At 59.9% G+C, this 16,648-nt stretch overlaps 2 protein-coding genes across 3 annotated transcripts; one reads left to right on the top strand and one right to left on the bottom strand.

The window, feature by feature from the left end:
- Positions 1–1,560: 1,560 nt before the first annotated feature.
- MST1 (macrophage stimulating 1) lies at positions 1,561–6,041 on the top strand. The gene is made up of 17 exons (XM_023738889.1): positions 1,561–1,781; positions 1,860–1,972; positions 2,063–2,177; positions 2,255–2,391; positions 2,472–2,592; positions 2,715–2,833; positions 3,026–3,191; positions 3,342–3,472; positions 3,575–3,677; positions 4,305–4,441; positions 4,530–4,565; positions 4,645–4,765; positions 4,918–4,995; positions 5,138–5,284; positions 5,364–5,470; positions 5,590–5,729; positions 5,856–6,041. Exons 1-17 carry the CDS (start codon positions 1,561–1,563, stop codon positions 6,015–6,017), a joined length of 2,154 nt encoding a protein of 717 aa, XP_023594657.1. The 3' UTR covers positions 6,018–6,041.
- Positions 6,042–6,088: 47 nt separating this feature from the next.
- APEH (acylaminoacyl-peptide hydrolase) lies at positions 6,089–15,707 on the bottom strand. 2 transcript variants are annotated; one of them, XM_023726940.1, is made up of 22 exons: positions 15,636–15,707; positions 15,428–15,560; positions 14,705–14,831; positions 14,193–14,286; positions 14,018–14,093; positions 13,765–13,928; positions 13,466–13,603; positions 13,278–13,369; positions 13,160–13,200; positions 12,451–12,572; positions 11,799–11,859; positions 10,887–10,984; positions 10,218–10,269; positions 9,282–9,370; positions 8,729–8,867; positions 8,165–8,248; positions 8,005–8,085; positions 7,553–7,641; positions 7,252–7,442; positions 7,031–7,133; positions 6,839–6,945; positions 6,089–6,198 (listed from the first exon to the last, which is right to left on the bottom strand). In XM_023726940.1, the coding sequence occupies exons 1-22, from the start codon at positions 15,645–15,647 to the stop codon at positions 6,180–6,182; spliced, it is 2,112 nt and encodes a 703-aa protein (XP_023582708.1). In that variant the 5' UTR covers positions 15,648–15,707; the 3' UTR covers positions 6,089–6,179. The 2 variants fall into 2 exon arrangements, with proteins under 2 accessions (XP_023582708.1, XP_004368593.1); XM_004368536.2 differs by lacking the exon at positions 6,089–6,198 and adding an exon at positions 6,484–6,747.
- Positions 15,708–16,648: the final 941 nt, after the last annotated feature.

Here is a 16,648-nt window from a genome sequence, read left to right as displayed (position 1 = left end):
AGGACCAAATCGCGCGGACTCCCGCGCGCCTCGCAGCCCGACGCGCAAGCGCACCAACTCGCGCAGAGCCTCCACCAGAGGGCCGTCTCCACGGTCTCCCGCCGGGATGTTCTGGCCTTTGCCTTACCCGACCGCCCGACCGACCAACCGCCTCCCATCCCCGCCTGCGCCGGTGGGCGCCCGTAGCCCAGCCGCGGCGGAGCGCAATGTCCTAACGGGAAGCCCCAGGCCGCCTGCCTCAGCACCTGCTCGCACTTGGAAGCCCGGCTCAGATGTTCCTCAGGATGGCTGCAAGGCTGCGCTTGCCGGGGTCACCACAACCCCTCACCCTCAACCCTGTTCCCATTCAGGCCCAATGGGAGGCCTCACTCACCCTCCCTGGGATGCCACCTCTGAGGGGAGTCTTCCTGGGCTCTGCTGTCAGGGGCGTGGGCCTGACCTGCCACAGCTGGGGCCCGATAAGGCAGCAAAGGGGGCAGGCGGGGCTGGGCTGGGGGAAGGGAACGTTCTCTACAGAGTGAAAACTGAGGCTGGGGAAAGTTTAATGCCACTGCCCAGGGCCTGGAACCCAGGCGTCTGGCAGCTCCCATGTCCACATTGCCCCTGGGGGCTGCGGGGGGCTCCACCCCACCCCAGGGTACCTGAAGCCCCTCCACTGAACTTTCCCAACACCTGCCCTGTAGGACCACTACATAGCGAGGCCTCTCAGGGTCTAGTGTAGGTCCCTTGCACCTGACTTAGGAGGGCTGACGGTGGCCCCACCCCCTCCTGCCACAAGGTCTGGTCAGGCCCCAGGAGGCCCAGAGTGGGGGTGTGGAGCCAGAGCCACCCAATCCGGTAGAGACAAGTTTCACAACTTCCCTGATGGGGCTGCAATGGGTCACAGTGCAGCTGCCAGCCAGGAGGATGGAGTGGCTCCCATTCCTTCTGCTTCTGACACAGTGCTCAGGCGCCCCTGGTGAGTGCTTCCCACCCTGATCTGAACCTTCCTTCAGGAGGGAGTTGGCTCCAGGCCCATCCTGCTATTTGAGCCAGAAGCTCACTTTCCTACTAGGCATGGAGAAGTGACCTTGGCCTTTTGTGTAGAGTTGGGCAGCCCTGGGAATACACATACAAACTACCCACCCAGGTCTCTATTAACACATGTGCTGTAGCAGTGAGGCAGTGATGGGACCACACAGATGGAGGCACACATGCAGGCAGTCACACCTCCTGAGTTTAATCTACCCCTCTAACCGAGCATATCTCCTCATGCTGGTGAGAGCCCAGACCGAATGAGTCAAGTCAGAATGCCTGGGCTGGGCAATGTGATGGCTCTCAGCTTTGGCATTCTCATCTGAGAGATGAGATGAGGCAAGGTCCATCACCCACTGGTCTCATGGAGTGCATGTGTCCGACCTGAACCCTTTGCCTGGTCCACTAAATGGGGGCACTGGTGATAATTATCGCATCTGGGCTTGCTTCCCCTACCCTGTGCAAGGGGCCAGCCTTTGAATGTGCCCACAGGGTCTATCCCAGAGGCCTTGGAGCTTTGGTCCACTGCATGAATATAGTGTGGACATGTGGATATACTTGTATGTGGATATACATGCATGCCCACCTGCCTTATGCCCACCATATGCCCATCCCACAGGGCAGCGCTCGCTATTGAATGACTTCCAGGTGCTCCGGGGTACAGAACTGCAGCACTTGCTACATGCAGTGGAGCCTGGGGCTTGGCAGGAGGATGTGGTAGATGCTGAGGAGTGTGCCGGGCGCTGCGGGCCTCTTCTGGACTGCCGGTGAGTAACCATGGGACCTAGATAAGTCTGGGGCAGGGGAGCCTGGGCTGCTGGCTGACCCTGTGCCCCTTCCCCCAGGGCCTTCCACTATAATGTGAGCAGTCATGGTTGCCAGCTGCTGCCATGGACCCAGTACTCGCCCCACACAAGACTGCAACGTTCGCAGCGCTGTGATCTCTTCCAGAAGAAAGGCGAGTGACTGTGGAGAGGCGCGGGGGCGGGGCCGGGGGTAGGGGCGCCCGGGCCTCAGGCCGCCTTGACCATCCGTCTCTTGCTCCTAGACTATGTGCGGACCTGCATCATGGGCAATGGGGCCGGGTATAGGGGCACTGTGGCCACCACCGTGGGCGGCCTGCCCTGCCAGCGCTGGAGCCACAAGTTCCCGGTTGACCACAAGTGAGACAGACATCTCCCCTCAGTCCCTGCCCGGCCCCTTCCCCAGCACATACTGTAACGTCATACAACTCTCTCAGATACGTGCCCACACTCCGGAACGGCCTGGAGGAAAACTTCTGCCGCAACCCTGAAGGGGACGCCGGAGGTCCTTGGTGCTACACGACAGACCCTGCCGTGCGCTTCCAGAGCTGTGGCATCAAGTCCTGCCGGGAGGGTAAGTGGCGCGGAGTCGAGCCGGGGGCGGGAGGGGCAGGCCCACGCCCATCCACGAACGCACGGATCCCGTACCTCCAGCCACTTGCGTTTGGTGCAATGGCGAGGATTACCGCGGCGCGGTGGACCGCACTGAGTCGGGACGCGAATGTCAGCGCTGGGACCTGCAGCACCCGCACCCGCACCCCTTCGAGCCGAGCAAGTATGCGTGGGCAGGATCGACGCCCTTGGGGGCCGGGTTAGGGAAGGGTTGAGCACTCCAGGGGCGGGGGCGGGCGGAGTCTGAGGCCCAGGGTCTAGTTCATGCCCGGCTACCACCCCCAGATTCCTCGACAAAAATCTGGACGACAACTATTGCCGGAATCCGGACGGTTCCGAGAGACCCTGGTGCTACACTACCGACCCACTGGTCGAGCGAGAGTTCTGCCGCCTCCCCAGCTGCAGTAGGGCGCGAGGCCCGGCCTGGGAGGGCACTTGGGGAGTGTGGGGGCGTGTCCTGGCGGGGGCGGGGCGTGACCGGGATGGGGAGGGAGAGAGCAAATTCCAGGAGAACCAGGGACCCGTGAGGGACCGGCCGGGACCCAGCCCGGGTCCCAGTTCCCGCTTGGGGTCCGAGCTGCCTCGGTCTATCCAAGGGTCCGAGGCACAGCCGCGCCAGGCCACGACGCTTAACTGCTTCCGCGGGAAGGGCGAGGGCTACCGGGGCGTGGCCAATACTACAGCCGCAGGCGTGCCCTGCCAGCGTTGGGATACACAGAGCCCGCATCAGCACCGTTTTGCGCCCGAGAAATACGCGTGCAAGTGAGGTGGTGGGAGAGCGCTGGGGGCGTACTCCTGCGGGTGGGCCCGGAGGTGGGCGGTCCCGAGGCGGGGCCTGAGGCGGAGCCCCAGCCCAAGGCTGCAGGCAGATGGCCTGGGACCCCGCCAGGGCTGAGGGGCGTACCTGTGCAGGGATCTTCGGGAGAATTTCTGCCGGAACCCCGACGGCTCGGAGGCGCCCTGGTGCTTCACGTCGCGGCCCGGCATGCGCGTGGCCTTCTGCTACCAGATCCGGCGCTGCGCCGACGACGTGCGGCCCGAGGGTGAGGCCCGGGCGGAGGGAACCGAGACTGGGCTAGAGGCGTGGAGCCAGCCGGAGGGCCGGGCGGGGACCGGCGCTAACGGGCGCCGCCCGCCCGCCGCAGAATGCTACTACGGCGCCGGGGAGCAGTACCGCGGCTCAGTCAACAAGACCCGCAAGGGCATCCCGTGCCAGCGCTGGTCTGCGGAGACGCCGCATAAGCCGCAGTGAGTCGGTCCGGGCCGGGGTGGGAGCAGGGACGTAGCGAGGTAAGGAACACCCAGGGACAATCTCTAACTTGTGAGTGCGTGTGTGTTGGGGTGGGGGTGGGGGGAGGAATTCGAGCGCCCTGAGGCAATCTCTAAATTGTCGCCTCTGGCCCCAAATTTCAAGATGAATAGACGTTGATAGCAGAGACGAAAAGGAGAAGCCAAGCGCGCTGGCGTCCTGGGCAGCGGGCGGGCTGACAGGCGGGATCCTTGGGCGGCCAGGCCTCTGGGGCGGCCAGGCTTCTGGGCGGGTGAATCATCCCGGCAGACACCGAGAGCCTCGGCCAGGCCGCAGAGAGCAGCGCCGAAACTTGACTGAGGCAGGCACGAGCTTTCTCGCGCCAGCTCAAGCCCTGCATAGTTTGGTCTTGGATGTAGCACCCCCCTAGTGACGCCACTGGCACCCCCTTGGACTTGTGCCCTGAGACAAATGCCCCCCTCTGCCCACACCCTCCATAAGGTGGGGTTCAGCGGCCATGCCGGGTCTGAGGCCCATCCTTGGGCCGCGTGCAGCAGGCTTCCCGACCAGAGCCCGGTGGGGGTTTCGGGAGACCCTTCTGTAATGTTATGCCCCCTCTCGTCTAGGTTCACACCCACCTCGGCCCCACACGCGAAATTGGAGGAGAACTACTGCCGGAACCCGGACAGGGACCGCCACGGGCCCTGGTGCTACACTACAGACCCAGGGACCCCATTCGACTACTGTGCAGTGCGGCGCTGTGGTGAGCACTGCTACATGCCCCGCGGTCCTGCCCCCAGTCTCTAGCACAGAGGCTAGTTCCCTTAACCTGGGTGAACTTGGTGTTTCAGACAACGACCAGCCGCCGTCCATCTTGGAGCCCCCAGGTGCGCAGGTGGGCCAGGAGCAGGTTGGGTTCTTTTGCCTCTCCCAGTGGGATCTCACCCCACCGACCCCATCCTCCAGACCAGGTGCTGTTTGAGGAGTGTGGCCTGAGGGTGGATAGGCCGGACCACTGGCACTCCAAGCTGCGTGTGATAGGGGGCCAGCCTGGAAATTCACCCTGGACGGTCAGCCTGCGCAACCGGTGAGTCACAACTGCCTGTCTCCCCAGGAGAGAGCCGAGGCTGTGTCCTCCAGGGTTATGCTAATGGATGCTTGAAACCTGCCCCTTGCTTCAGGCATCCTAGCCAGATGATGGCAGGCCCAGCATGTGTCTCCTATCCTCCCCTTCCCCAGGCAGGGCCACCATTTCTGTGGAGGATCACTGGTGAAGGAGCAGTGGGTGCTCACTGCCCGGCAGTGCTTCTCCTCCTGGTGAGCTTCCCTTGGGTTTTGGGACATGGTTCTACCACCTGCCTTTGTCCTCCCCCAGCCACTTTACCCAGACAAGCCATCAGGTTCTCCCTGAGACAGCAGACTGGGAGACAAGACTGACCTATCAGGGTTTCTCTCCCAGCCATGTGCCTCTCCTGGGCTATGAGGTGTGGTTGGGCATGATGTTCCAGAACCCGCAGCCTGGGGAGCCAGACCTGCAGCGGGTCCCGGTGGCCAAGATGGTGTGCGGACCTTCAGACTCCCAGCTTGTCCTGCTGAAGCTGGAGAGGTGCGTGGAGAGGTTAGGAGGGTGTGAGGTGGTGCTGGACGTGTGGCCTCAGTCCTTGAATGCCCCATTCCTGCTACAGACCTGTGACCCTGAACCAGCGTGTGGCCCTGATCTGCTTGCCCCCTGAGCGGTATGTGGTGCCTCCAGGGACCAAGTGTGAGATCGCAGGCTGGGGTGATACAAAAGGTAGGAACACAGTGTAAGGGCATGGATGGTCTGGGCCAGAAGGCCTAGCTCTGGATCCTGCACAAGAGCCCTCCTCTTGTCCCCATACCACCCCCCCCCCACACACACATACACTGTAGGCACAGGTAATGACATGGTCCTGAACGTGGCCTCGCTGAGAGTCATCTCCAACCAGGAGTGTAATGTCAAGCACCGAGGACGCGTAAGGGAAAGTGAGATGTGTACTTCAGGCCCACTGGTCCCCGTGGGGGCCTGTGAGGTCAGTGGCAGGGCCCCTGGGCTGGCCCAAGGAGGGTGCGGGGAGCTGGAAATGTACCACGTCATCTCCAAGGGGGCTAGTCTCTGTCGTGGTCCAGGTCTCCTCACCAATTCTCCTGCCTGCCAGGGTGACTACGGGGGCCCACTTGCCTGCCTTACTCATGACTGCTGGGTCCTGGAGGGAATTATAATCCCCAACCGAGTGTGCGCACGGCCTCGCTGGCCAGCCATCTTCATGCGTGTCTCCATGTTTGTGGACTGGATTCACAAGGTCATGCGGCTGGGCTAGGCCTGGCTTTGGCCCCATGCGCCTTGGGGGAGGATGATGCTTCCTGTCAGACATAAAAGTACCTTTCCTCTTTACGCCTGTGCAGGGTGCTTCTTAGCCTCTGCTTCTAGGGAACAAGTTGGCAACTCCTTGCTAGGGCCTGGGTGCAGTCTGATCCTGGGACTACCTTAGCGTATGGATGCTGTGGAAGAAAAGGGTCTCACAAGTCCCTCAGACACACGGTTGGGAGAAGGGTGCTGTAGGGCAGTTTCTGTTGGTAGGGGCTGCAGCAGAGGGAGCTAGCCTGCTACAGAGTCCCAGTCAGCCAGGACAGGCCAGGGGGTAAGCTTCACTGTCCCCTCCCTCTCACACTGGAGGTATATGTGGCCTCATGGCTACTGTGCCCACAGCCTCGAGTCTTTGAACCCCAAGGTGAGGGCTGGGGTTGGGGATGACTTGGTACAAAATACCAACGAGAACCAGGCTCTGTGTCCTCATTTATTATGATGACATAGCCCACGCTCTTCTGCCCACCTCTCCACGGAGTCCAGAGCAGAGGAAGCCTCTCACCACTCTGCCAGGCCCTGGGGCTCCCCGAGAGTGAAATGTGGCACAGGCCAAGCAGCTCACATGGGGGGCAGAGCTTCAGCTGCCCAAGTGTATGTGCAGCCAGAGCACTGCGTTCATGAAGCTGTCTGACTCCACCTCCACCTCTGATAGTGCATGGCTGCTCTTGGGATAGAGCAGGAGCCTGTAGGGGTGGGGCAGCAATGCTTGAGGTTGGGGGATCCTCCCCTGTTCACCTGCCCACCAGCTGCCAGGGCCTGCCTTGCTGGACTCACCGAACAGGCACCTTCTGGGCCTTGAGGGCACGGTAATACTCCATGCCCTGCTTGAAGGGCACACGCCGGTCCTCCTGGCCCAGCATCAGAAGCAGTGGAGTCTTCACCTGGGTGTGTGGGGAGGAGTGGTGAGCAGGGCCCTGGGCTTTGGGTGGACAGGTGGCAGACAGGACAGGGAAGAGGGCCACACACCTGAGGGACATACTTGATGGGTGACTTGTCTAGCATCTCAGCCCACACACTGAGGTCTGGCAGGAGGTCGCTGCTGTAGGGGAAACCAGCCTCTACCACACACCTGGAAGAGATGGAGCTGATGCAGCACCAGGGTGGGCATCCAGGGCTCTGGGGCCTGCAGGGGCTCTGCAGGGTATGGGGTGGAGGGGAGGAGAGCAGGTGCCTGTGGGCACACTCACCAGTCAGGGATGTCAGTGGAGCCTATCATAGTGGCAATGTTTATCACAGGGTTCCGGGCCACACAGGCACTGTAGGTCTCTGGGTACTGACCAATCAGGTGGCAGGAGAGGAAGCCACCGTGGGAACCACCCATAAGGGCCACACGGCTTGCGCTGAAGTGTTCCTCCTGGAGCACCTGCTCCACGGCAAACTGCAGGGTGGGGCAGAGCACACTGCAGCCAGCTGCCTGCCCAGCTGGATGGAGCTACACTGACAGCCCACCTGCCAGCCCGTCTCCCCCACCCCCCAGCCCCCAGCTACCTGGACGTCCTTCACATCCTGCTGGCCCACATTGCCTGGGAGGGAGAGAATACTGTCCTGGCCAAAGCCCGTGGAGCCGCGATAGTTCACTGGAGGCCGAGGAGGGACCACACAGGATAGTCAGAGGCCATTTCCAGCCCCCTGGATACCCACGTATCTGTAAAGTGGACCCCGGGACCAGCTACACCATAGACTGTCAAGGGAAAGTGGTCAAGAGATTCGAGGCTGCCGCCCAGTGACCACAGCACCTTTTTCATGAAGTCCTGAGTTGGTCCACGTTATGGCCACACTGTGGTGCCAGAGGCTGGGCCAGGGCAGTTCCTGGTAGTGGTTACCAGGTCCAAGCTACAGAGAGGCCTAGAGACTAGGGTGGCACCCGTGGTGCCTGTACAAAGCAGATGGCAAACCAGGCCCGCTCATCACCCCACCACAGCCCTATCCTGCTCACTCACCTAGCAGCACTGCAAAGCCCATCTTGCAGAGCAGGGCTGGGAACAGCATCCAGGCAGTGACAAAGGATGTATGGGGCCCCCCTGCAGACAAGGAGCAGAGGGTGAAAGGGCCAGCTAGGAGGGGCAGTAGGAGGGCAGTGGCTCTTAGGCTGATGCTTACCATGGGGCATGACCACCATGGGGACCTGGGTCTTATCTGGAGGGTTGCTAGGTTGTAGAAGGATTGCTTCAAAGTCAAGGCCAGCTGCAAGGAGAGTACAGTGGTCAGCAAGGTCAGTGCTACCACCCAGGGGCTTCCTCAGCGAAGGCCTCAGCTCTAGCTGCAGGTCTGGGGCTAACCTCTGAGGCAGAGACCTGGCCAAGGTGGCCCACACTGTGACATATAGACCTTGGGAGATTCATACTCCTGCCCCAGTCAGGGAGCTCAGTCTCTGCAGGGACAGCCTTCTGGATGAGGTGTTGTCACAGAGGCCCATGTAAGGCCTGTCTTCTTTGGGCCTCGGTTTTTCCACCACAGATGAACTGGCCTGGTGGTGCCCAGCTCTGATACCTAGAGCACTTGCTCAGACGCCTAGACATGATCGCTCACAAGAGGGACAGAACACCTCTTAGAGGTGATCCCAGGAAAGCTCACAACGTGAGACGCAAGGCAGGAAAAGTCATGGCAGATGCTGTGTGCTGAGGAGCCTGGAGTGCGCATCCCTATGCCCCTGGCCCAGCTCACCATACTGCACGTTCTCTTGCTCCGGGGGTGGCTGCAGCACCCGGATGTCCCACTGGATGTCAGGTATGGGATCGGCCTCCTCCAGGGGCACCCAAAACACCGACTTCTCCTTCCCCGCAGAAGGCAGGAACCCAACTTTCTGTCAAGGGGAAGGAGTGTGTCACACATGGCCTGGCTGCTTCCCTACCCTTCTGCCTCTGCCTCCAGAGGGCAGAGCATGGCCTCCTGTTGTGAGCTGGTGTATACAAAGGTACTCACACACACAAGCACAGACCTTGCTTCTCAGCACCTAGGCTCTGCTATCTCCCTGTGCCCTGCAATGCCAAAGGACTGGGCACTTCCCGGGGCAACCCTGTTCTGTATAGAGCAGACCCTAGCCCCGGATTTCCTCCCCATGGGTGCCAGACCCTTGTGGACCAGGCTAGGCTGGGCCCTTGTCTTGGCCTCTCTACATGCTAACCAGACATGGTCAGACTGGGGGCCAGCTCACTGTCTCAGGGGCTCTGCCTGCATGGAACAGCTGCCTCCTGGCCCTGGGCTCACCAATGCTCACCAGGCTTGGGGGTTGGCTGGGCGTGGAGAACTGTGCCACCATGAGGTCCAGGTCAATTGTGAGAAGTTTCCAGCTTCCAGCTGGCTCCCCTGGAGAGGGCAGATGCCACTAAGCACTTAGTAGGGGTCACTACCTTTCCTGTCTCCTACCTGCAGAGTCTGAATCCTAGGCTGGAGCATCTATGGCAAGTTACCCCTTCTCCCCTGAGGGGCAAAGGGACAGTTCTCACAAACACCAACTGCACATGAACCTCCTGCTCAGTTCCTCCATCTGGCAGACACTGGCTGTGTCCCACCAGCTGGGTCAGGGGACACACCAGACCTCCAAAGCACATCTGCCCCTCAAGAATCAGTCTGCAGGGGTGGCAGCTGGGCCTGCAGGGCAGGGGGTGGGGAGTGTTGCTGATTCTGGGCAGTGGGGTCCATGGAGAGTCAAGCAAGGACTGTGAACTGCAACAAGCTGCAGGTTTAGAACTACACTTTGGCAACCTCGTGGAGGGGCAGGTACAATCAGGGCAGGTGAAAAACTCAAAAGGCATTTCTGGGGCAGAATCACAAGGTCTGGTATGAGGAAGATAGGGGAGCCAACATAGGGCTTCTCCTGAGCCCTGAGGAAGCAGAGCTATCTCTGCTTGAAGTAGAGTGCCCTAAAGTTTGGGAAGAGAGAGGGACAACTCTGGCAAATCTTGGCCAGAGGGTTTTGTAGGAATGGTTTTAGGAGCAGGGGTGGGGGCCGTGCTGAGTCTGGGCAGAGTTGAGTGCTGAAGGGCAGTGGAGCAGAAGTCATTTGGTGGCTGGGTGAGGGTCCCGCCAGGGCAGGGCTCTCAGGAGATGGTCAGTAAAGGCTGCGGGACGGTCAGGAGTGCAGAGTGGCCAGGAGTGTCACTACTGCCCCGCGTGTTCGTACGCCTACCCCCACCCCTGCAGCCCTGCTCACCAGAGGTCAGGGAGGTTACGCTGCCTGTCTGGGTGTCCACAGCGAACAGGTCCTGCAGCAGAGGAGGCCATGTGTGGTACCACATCCAAGAACTCTGAGCTTTGTGAGTCCCCCGCACCTCCTCTCTGCCCTCTTAGGGACCCCTGGGCCCAGGTTGGGGCTGTGGGCAGCTATGGCGATGGCTACTCAGTGCAGTAGGGAGTGGCCCAAGGTCCTGGATTCAAATCTCAGCCCCATCACAACCTGCTGAGTGGCCCCAGACAAGGTATGGAATGTCTTTTTGAGCTGGCATGACGACCAAGTGATACCATACCCAAAAGGATCTTAGCACACTGTGGGTGCACCCACCCCATCCCTCGTCCCAGCTCCATCAGCTGCCCTTACAGTGGCTTGCCCTGGTGACAGTCCCCTTCTCCCTCAGCTGGAAATGCCTGGGAGAGGTCACACTTCTGCCTCAGAAGAAAAGGCCAAAAGTTCTGTCGGGGGGCACCAGGGCAGCCAGCCCCCCGAAGGAGAAGGGAGTCCAGGATAGGTGCAGGCAGGTTCTTAAGGGGCCAGTGGGACCTTGTGGCTGTACATCCACCCAGGGGTGTGTGTGCTATCCCCAGGGGCCTGGGGCTCCTAGGGGGTGTCGTGGGGGCTGCCTCTTGAACAGACAGGGCCCCTTACCTGCCGGCTACGGTGAGCAGAGTCAAAGACTACTCTCTGGCTGTCAGCCGACCAGCACCCCAGAGGCAGCAGGCTGCAGTAGATCCCGGAGAAGTCTTCTGCAAAGATGGGAGGGCTGGGGGCCACATCCAAGAGTGGAGGCTTGAGGGTTCCTCAAGCCTCTGAGGCAGGTGGGGCTTTTGGGGAATTCACCCAGGGCCCCTGCTCAGGCACCAAACAGGGCCCTGCAACTTGTGGTGGAAAGGCAGTCCCCCACATAAGGGTATCCTTGGTGATAAGGAGCTTCCCAAAGAGGGGGCTGAGGGGCAGAGGCCTCTGTGGACTCAGAAGACAGATGGCCTGAGAAAACAAGAGACCCTCATCCTTGGGATGGTCCAGGGTCCCAAACAGAGCTGTGAGCATCTAAGACTGCAGCTGAAGCCTGTTGGCCAAGAGTCACCCTCCCAGAGACCCTGGTGACCAAGGGCTTGGCCTGAACAAAGGCTGCTGGGGTAGGAAAGGTAATGCAGTGCCCTTGGGCCCAGAGCTTGTCAAATGGGACATTCCAACCTAGTGGCCTTCTGAGATCCACTAAAGGAGCCGTGGCTTTAACCAACCACTGGAAAAACAAGAAAAATCTAACATGAGCTCCAGCACAGGAATGAAATCATCCAAATCTCCAGTCAGCCTGGACCCCTCTGATCTCAGCTTTGGTCCAGCCAACTCCCTTTTATAGGAACTGTTTCCTGTGGTGATGGCCCTACTCCCTGTGCAGGTTGGACATGGGGTTGGACTCCAGCAGGAAGGGAGGGACCTCAGAAGGATCCCCAGAAGGAACAGCTGGGACACTGGTCCCGGGCAGGGAAGTAACCGATGACTGGGAAACACAGAGCTGCAGACTCCACTGCACTCATCTGGCTATGCACCCCTTACCTCCCAGCTGCCGAGGCACGATGTCCACCACCACCGAGGTGACCTTGGTGTACCAGTCATACTGCGAGAGAGTATGATGGTCAGGGACACCAGAGGATAGGCAGTGCCCTCAGGGCACAGCACTCTGCATCTGTCCCCATCTCTGATGGTCTCAGGGGAAGGAGGGGAGGACCCGAGACTTGAGAGAACCGAACCTGATGGTGATGACCTGGACCAGATGCTCAGAGGGGCTCAGCGAGGCAGATTCCTCTGACTTTTACCAGGGACCTGAGCTTTTCTTGGGCAGGGACTGGGATTCTATACCAGCCATTGCCATTGAGTCGATACCAACTCATGCATGTCAGTAACTCCCGGCTATATCCTAGCCCCTTGCACACAGCCTGGTCATGTGCAGATGAGAAATCAATGGGAGGGGCATTTCTACAGACAGAGGATGCTCTCAAGGCAGTAAGTCCTGATGATGCAAATCCCCCATGTCAATGCTCAGCCCCCAGGCCCTGCCTAGAGAGGACAGGCAGAACTCACACCGTCCACACACCCAGGACAGGAGGGCATCCACTGGGGCCCATGTGGAAATGATGCTGGCCCTTCAGCTCTCATCCTCCATCCCCTCCTCTCGCCGTCCAATGCCCCGCCCCAACCTCCAGCTTACCATGCACAGTTGGCTACACTGATGATGGGGGACCAGAGACGGGTACTTAAGGTAGACAATGCGACACTGGTCTGGGCTCAGCCGGGGAGAAGAGACAGCCAAGGTGTCATCCGAGAGGAGTTCTGGGCCAGATGGAAACATGAGCATCAAAAGGCTGGCAAGACAGCCCCGTAAAACCAAATGAGACTAACGAGGTACAGGAGTCTAGTGACAAGGGCCAGAAAGCAGAAGGGGACAAGGAAGCTGGTGATAGGGAACCCAAGATTGAGTAAGGATATTGTTGATGTGTTGTGAGATTGTTAACCATTGTCATAGGGCAACATTTGTAGTAACTGTTAAATGAGAAACTATTTTGTTCTGTAAGCCTTCATTTTAAGTGAGAATAACAGCACAATTCGAAGAGCGTAGTCAATGTCACTGAACTGTGCATGTAGAAATTTCTGAAATAGTGTATCTTTGGCTATGTGTATTTTCACCGAAAGAAAAAAGTTGAGAAGTTAGAGGGTTGATATGTTGTGGGGTTGTAAACCAATGTCATAAAACAACACGTGTACTTCTGTTTCATGAGAAGCTATTTGTTCTGTAAGCTTCACCTGAGGTACCATAAAAAAATTAATTAATTAACTAATTTAAAAAAAAAAAAAAAAAGGCTGGCAAGGCCAGAGTGTGTCAGCAAAGCACATGTGGATGCCATTTGCCATTCACTTACCACACTTCCCCTCGATGAGGTCCACATAGTATAACGCTGACCTGGAACCGCCAGAGAGACACTCAGCTTCAAGAACAGCTTGGGCTGCAGGGCCCCCTGCCCTGCCCTACTTCCTCACCTGCGGTTAGTACAGAAGCGGATGCCCAGTCGGAAGGGCTCATGCCACCATCCCACGAACACTACACCCATGTCTCCAGGGGCCCAGAATGCCTGTAAACAAGACCACGGGACAGGTGTGAGCAAGGGGTAGTAGCTCAGGCAGGACCCCCAGGCTCCAGGAGTGACATGGGCCAAGTCGGCACTGACCTGTCCAGGGGACACATTCTCAGGGACCCCCTCGAGCACAGAGATGTTGCCGCTCTCAACATCCAGCACACAGAGCACAGGGGTGCTTTTGGAAACCATGTTTTCTCCCCAGTCTTCATAAAACACAAACTGATCCCCCTGAGAATACGAGATAGTCAATGCCCAGGCCTGTTTGCAAGGCCCTGCCCTGCCTGCAGAAGCCAGTGCATCCCGTTGTGACAGGTGGTTTGGGCAGGGAGCACACTGAGCCCCATGGCTGCCTTGCAGGGCCTACACAGACTGGCCACGGCCATGAGCACCTTGATGGCCTGGTCTGGCTTCTTCAACCTGGCCATTTCATCCTCACTGGCACTGACGTCCAAGGCTTTGGTCTGAAAGAAGGACTCAGTCTTGGGGCGCTTCTTCTCTGCCACATACAACAAGTGGGTCTCCGAATGCGACCAGGACAGGCAGCCAAAGCAGTCTGGGTGCAGGGAAGGCCGATCAGGGGGTGCCCAGGGCTCTGGCTGCCCCTCCTGCCCACCCAGCCTGCTCACCAGCCAGCTGCCTCACCGTCCTCGTACACGGGCCCATGTTTCTCCAGCGCTGATAAGTTGAAGCTCTTAAGCTTCCGGTTCTTCTCCCAGACCTGAGAATATTTGGGCGTCAGGCTGCCTCACCCTCAACAGAGCCTTATCTGTAGGGCTGAGCCCCCAGCTGCCCGCCCCCTGGCATTCTGCAGACTTACTTCCAGGAACTGCTTCTCTTCTCCAGGGCCTGTGCCTCCAGCCTTGCGCAGCACAGCCTTCATGGAGCCTGATGGAGATTCTCTGCTCAGCAGCCTGAGAACATGGGGCATCAGGTTGGGATTGCCTCCCGCCCACCAACAGCCTCACCCAGGCCCCTCACTGGCCACAACCTCTTAGACAAGATTCCTGAAGCTTTGGCCTCACACTAGCCCCTGCGCCTCCCCGCACAGCCCCACCATGGCAGCTGGCCTTGCCTCTCCTTCCTGGGGCAGGGGCTCTACCCTCCCCAGCCTCCCCCACCCCCATGGGCTCTAGACTAGCTCTTGGTTTGGAGCAAGCCTCCAGTGCTTATCAGGCCATGTCACCAGAGGCCACATGAACTCCCTGGGGGCAAGAACCCGGCTCCTGGCCTCTTTTTAGCACTTTGCCTGAACTGGGCACATGGTGGGCATTCATAAAAGGTTTGCAGATGGCTGTGGCCTTGTCCACAAGCTTCCTCCCTTGCACTTACTCCCCCCGGGTCTCCACGCTGCTGCCTGCAGGCCCTGCAAACACCACTGAGTCCCCGTCGTGGAACACCAGATACTGACGGCAGAATCGGATGTTTTCCATGCGTTCAAGGTCCCTCTGGGTCCACTCTGCAAGGGGAGGCCTGAGGCTGCTCAACTTGGCTCCACAGCCCCCTACCCAGGAAGGCCCAGCTCCACCTCCCCCCATCGTCTCCAGACACCCTGGGTGCAGGCCAGATGGCCCTTGCCACAGTCCAAGTCCAGGCCTCCAGGGCCTGAGGTGACAGCCAATTGAAGAGAACCCTCTACTGCCCCAAGCCCCCACCCTGGATCCTGAGGATAGCCTGGCTGCCCCAAGTGGAGGTCCCAGGCACACCCATGCCCCATGTGTATGAGAGGGTGGAGGGCCCTACAAGGCCCACACCCTACACCCAGGTCAGAGTTCTACTCCCACAACCCTTGTGCACACTCTAGTGGCCCCACCTCATGCACTCATGGACTCCATCTAACAATGGCTCAGCATAGACTCCCCATACATCTGTGTACACGAACCAGTAACACCTTCTTATCTCCACAACCCTCCATCCCCACACCCCTCAAACCCCATTTTCCTCCAACACCCGTGTACACCGTCAGGTAGCGAGCCCTCCCCAATCCCGCCCTCTCCAACCCAGTGCACGGTGCTGGAGTGGGCCCGCCACCCCGATTCCCCTCCACACACACACCAGTGTGTACCGTCCGGTAGAGGCCCCCGTACTGCGTGGTGACCTCCGGGCCCAGGCAGGCGGCGCTCAGCGCGGGCTGGCGGCTAAGGCCCCGGTACAGCGCCGCCGCCTCTTCGGGCTCGTTCAGCAGCACCTGCGCAGGGGACACACCAGGGTCAGGCCCGGACCGAGCTGCGGGGACCACAGGAACCGCAGGCCGAGCCCTCACCTGCCGGTCCATGGTCACCGCTTGGCCGCCGGGGCTAGGCCGAGAGCGCAGGCGCCCGGAAGTGCGACATAGGGGGGTGGAGCCTGGGACGATCAGTCAGTTTCCGCCACAGACCCACGGCGGCGACCTGGGAGGGGCGGGGCCTTTGACGAATGGGCGTGGACTGTTGACAGAGGGACGAGGCTTTTATGCTAAGGAAGCAAGGCTTGTGAGGGAGATGTCAGAGCTTTTGACTCAGGAGACCTGGAGAGGAGGGGACGGGGACCGCGAGGAAACAAGCGGGCCCTTTTAGGGGCGGACTAGGCTGGTGAGAGGCGAGATTTGTGGGAGAGGAGGGAATGGGGCTTCCGAGGAGAGCGGGCGGCCCTCTGAAAGGGGAACATGGAGGCGGGCCAGGAAGGACCAGATCTGTGAAGAGTGAAAGGGCCTGCGTGAGAAGGTCTACGCGAGAAGGGCGTGAGCCCTTTGGACGAAGCTGTGAGGCGAAAGAAGCGGGAGATCGGACCAGAGTGGACCCTGAGCATCCAAAAGGCGGGGTGCAAAGGAATGCGAACCAATTAATCTTTGAGGATGATGGGCGGGAGCTGAGGTCTGTGAGGTCTGCCATCTGTGACACCGGGCGCTTGAGGGGCGGGGCCTGGGGGCGGGGCCCCAGCGTGGTCTCCCGTGGCTCTGGGGAGGCTTGTAGGGCCCCACCCTTTCCACTACCAGGCGTTGGGCAAATATTCTCTGGGCGGGGATCCCAGGCAGACGGGGAGAGATGCGCGCTCGTCAGCTCTGGGCGGGACGCGCAGAGCAGAGCCCTGGGTGCAGGGCAAAAGGGCGGGTGCTGAGCTTTCCCGGTGTCGCCTGGGTTTATCGGCCACCAGGCCTGCCCCGAGAGCTATCTGTTCCTGCAGCCCTCACCTGCCCCTCTCAGAGGTGCCTTGCTGGGATGGTGAGCGGGCGGAGCTTTGCCTGCCTCCCCAGGCCTCAGTCCAGGCTCTTGGGTGCATAGAACCTCGTAGGGACAA

This window comes from Trichechus manatus, unplaced genomic scaffold, assembly GCF_000243295.1.
Source record: "Trichechus manatus latirostris isolate Lorelei unplaced genomic scaffold, TriManLat1.0 scaffold00001, whole genome shotgun sequence".
NCBI classification, from domain to species: Eukaryota; Metazoa; Chordata; class Mammalia; order Sirenia; family Trichechidae; genus Trichechus; species Trichechus manatus.
This window is presented reverse-complemented; position numbering and strand designations above follow the sequence as displayed.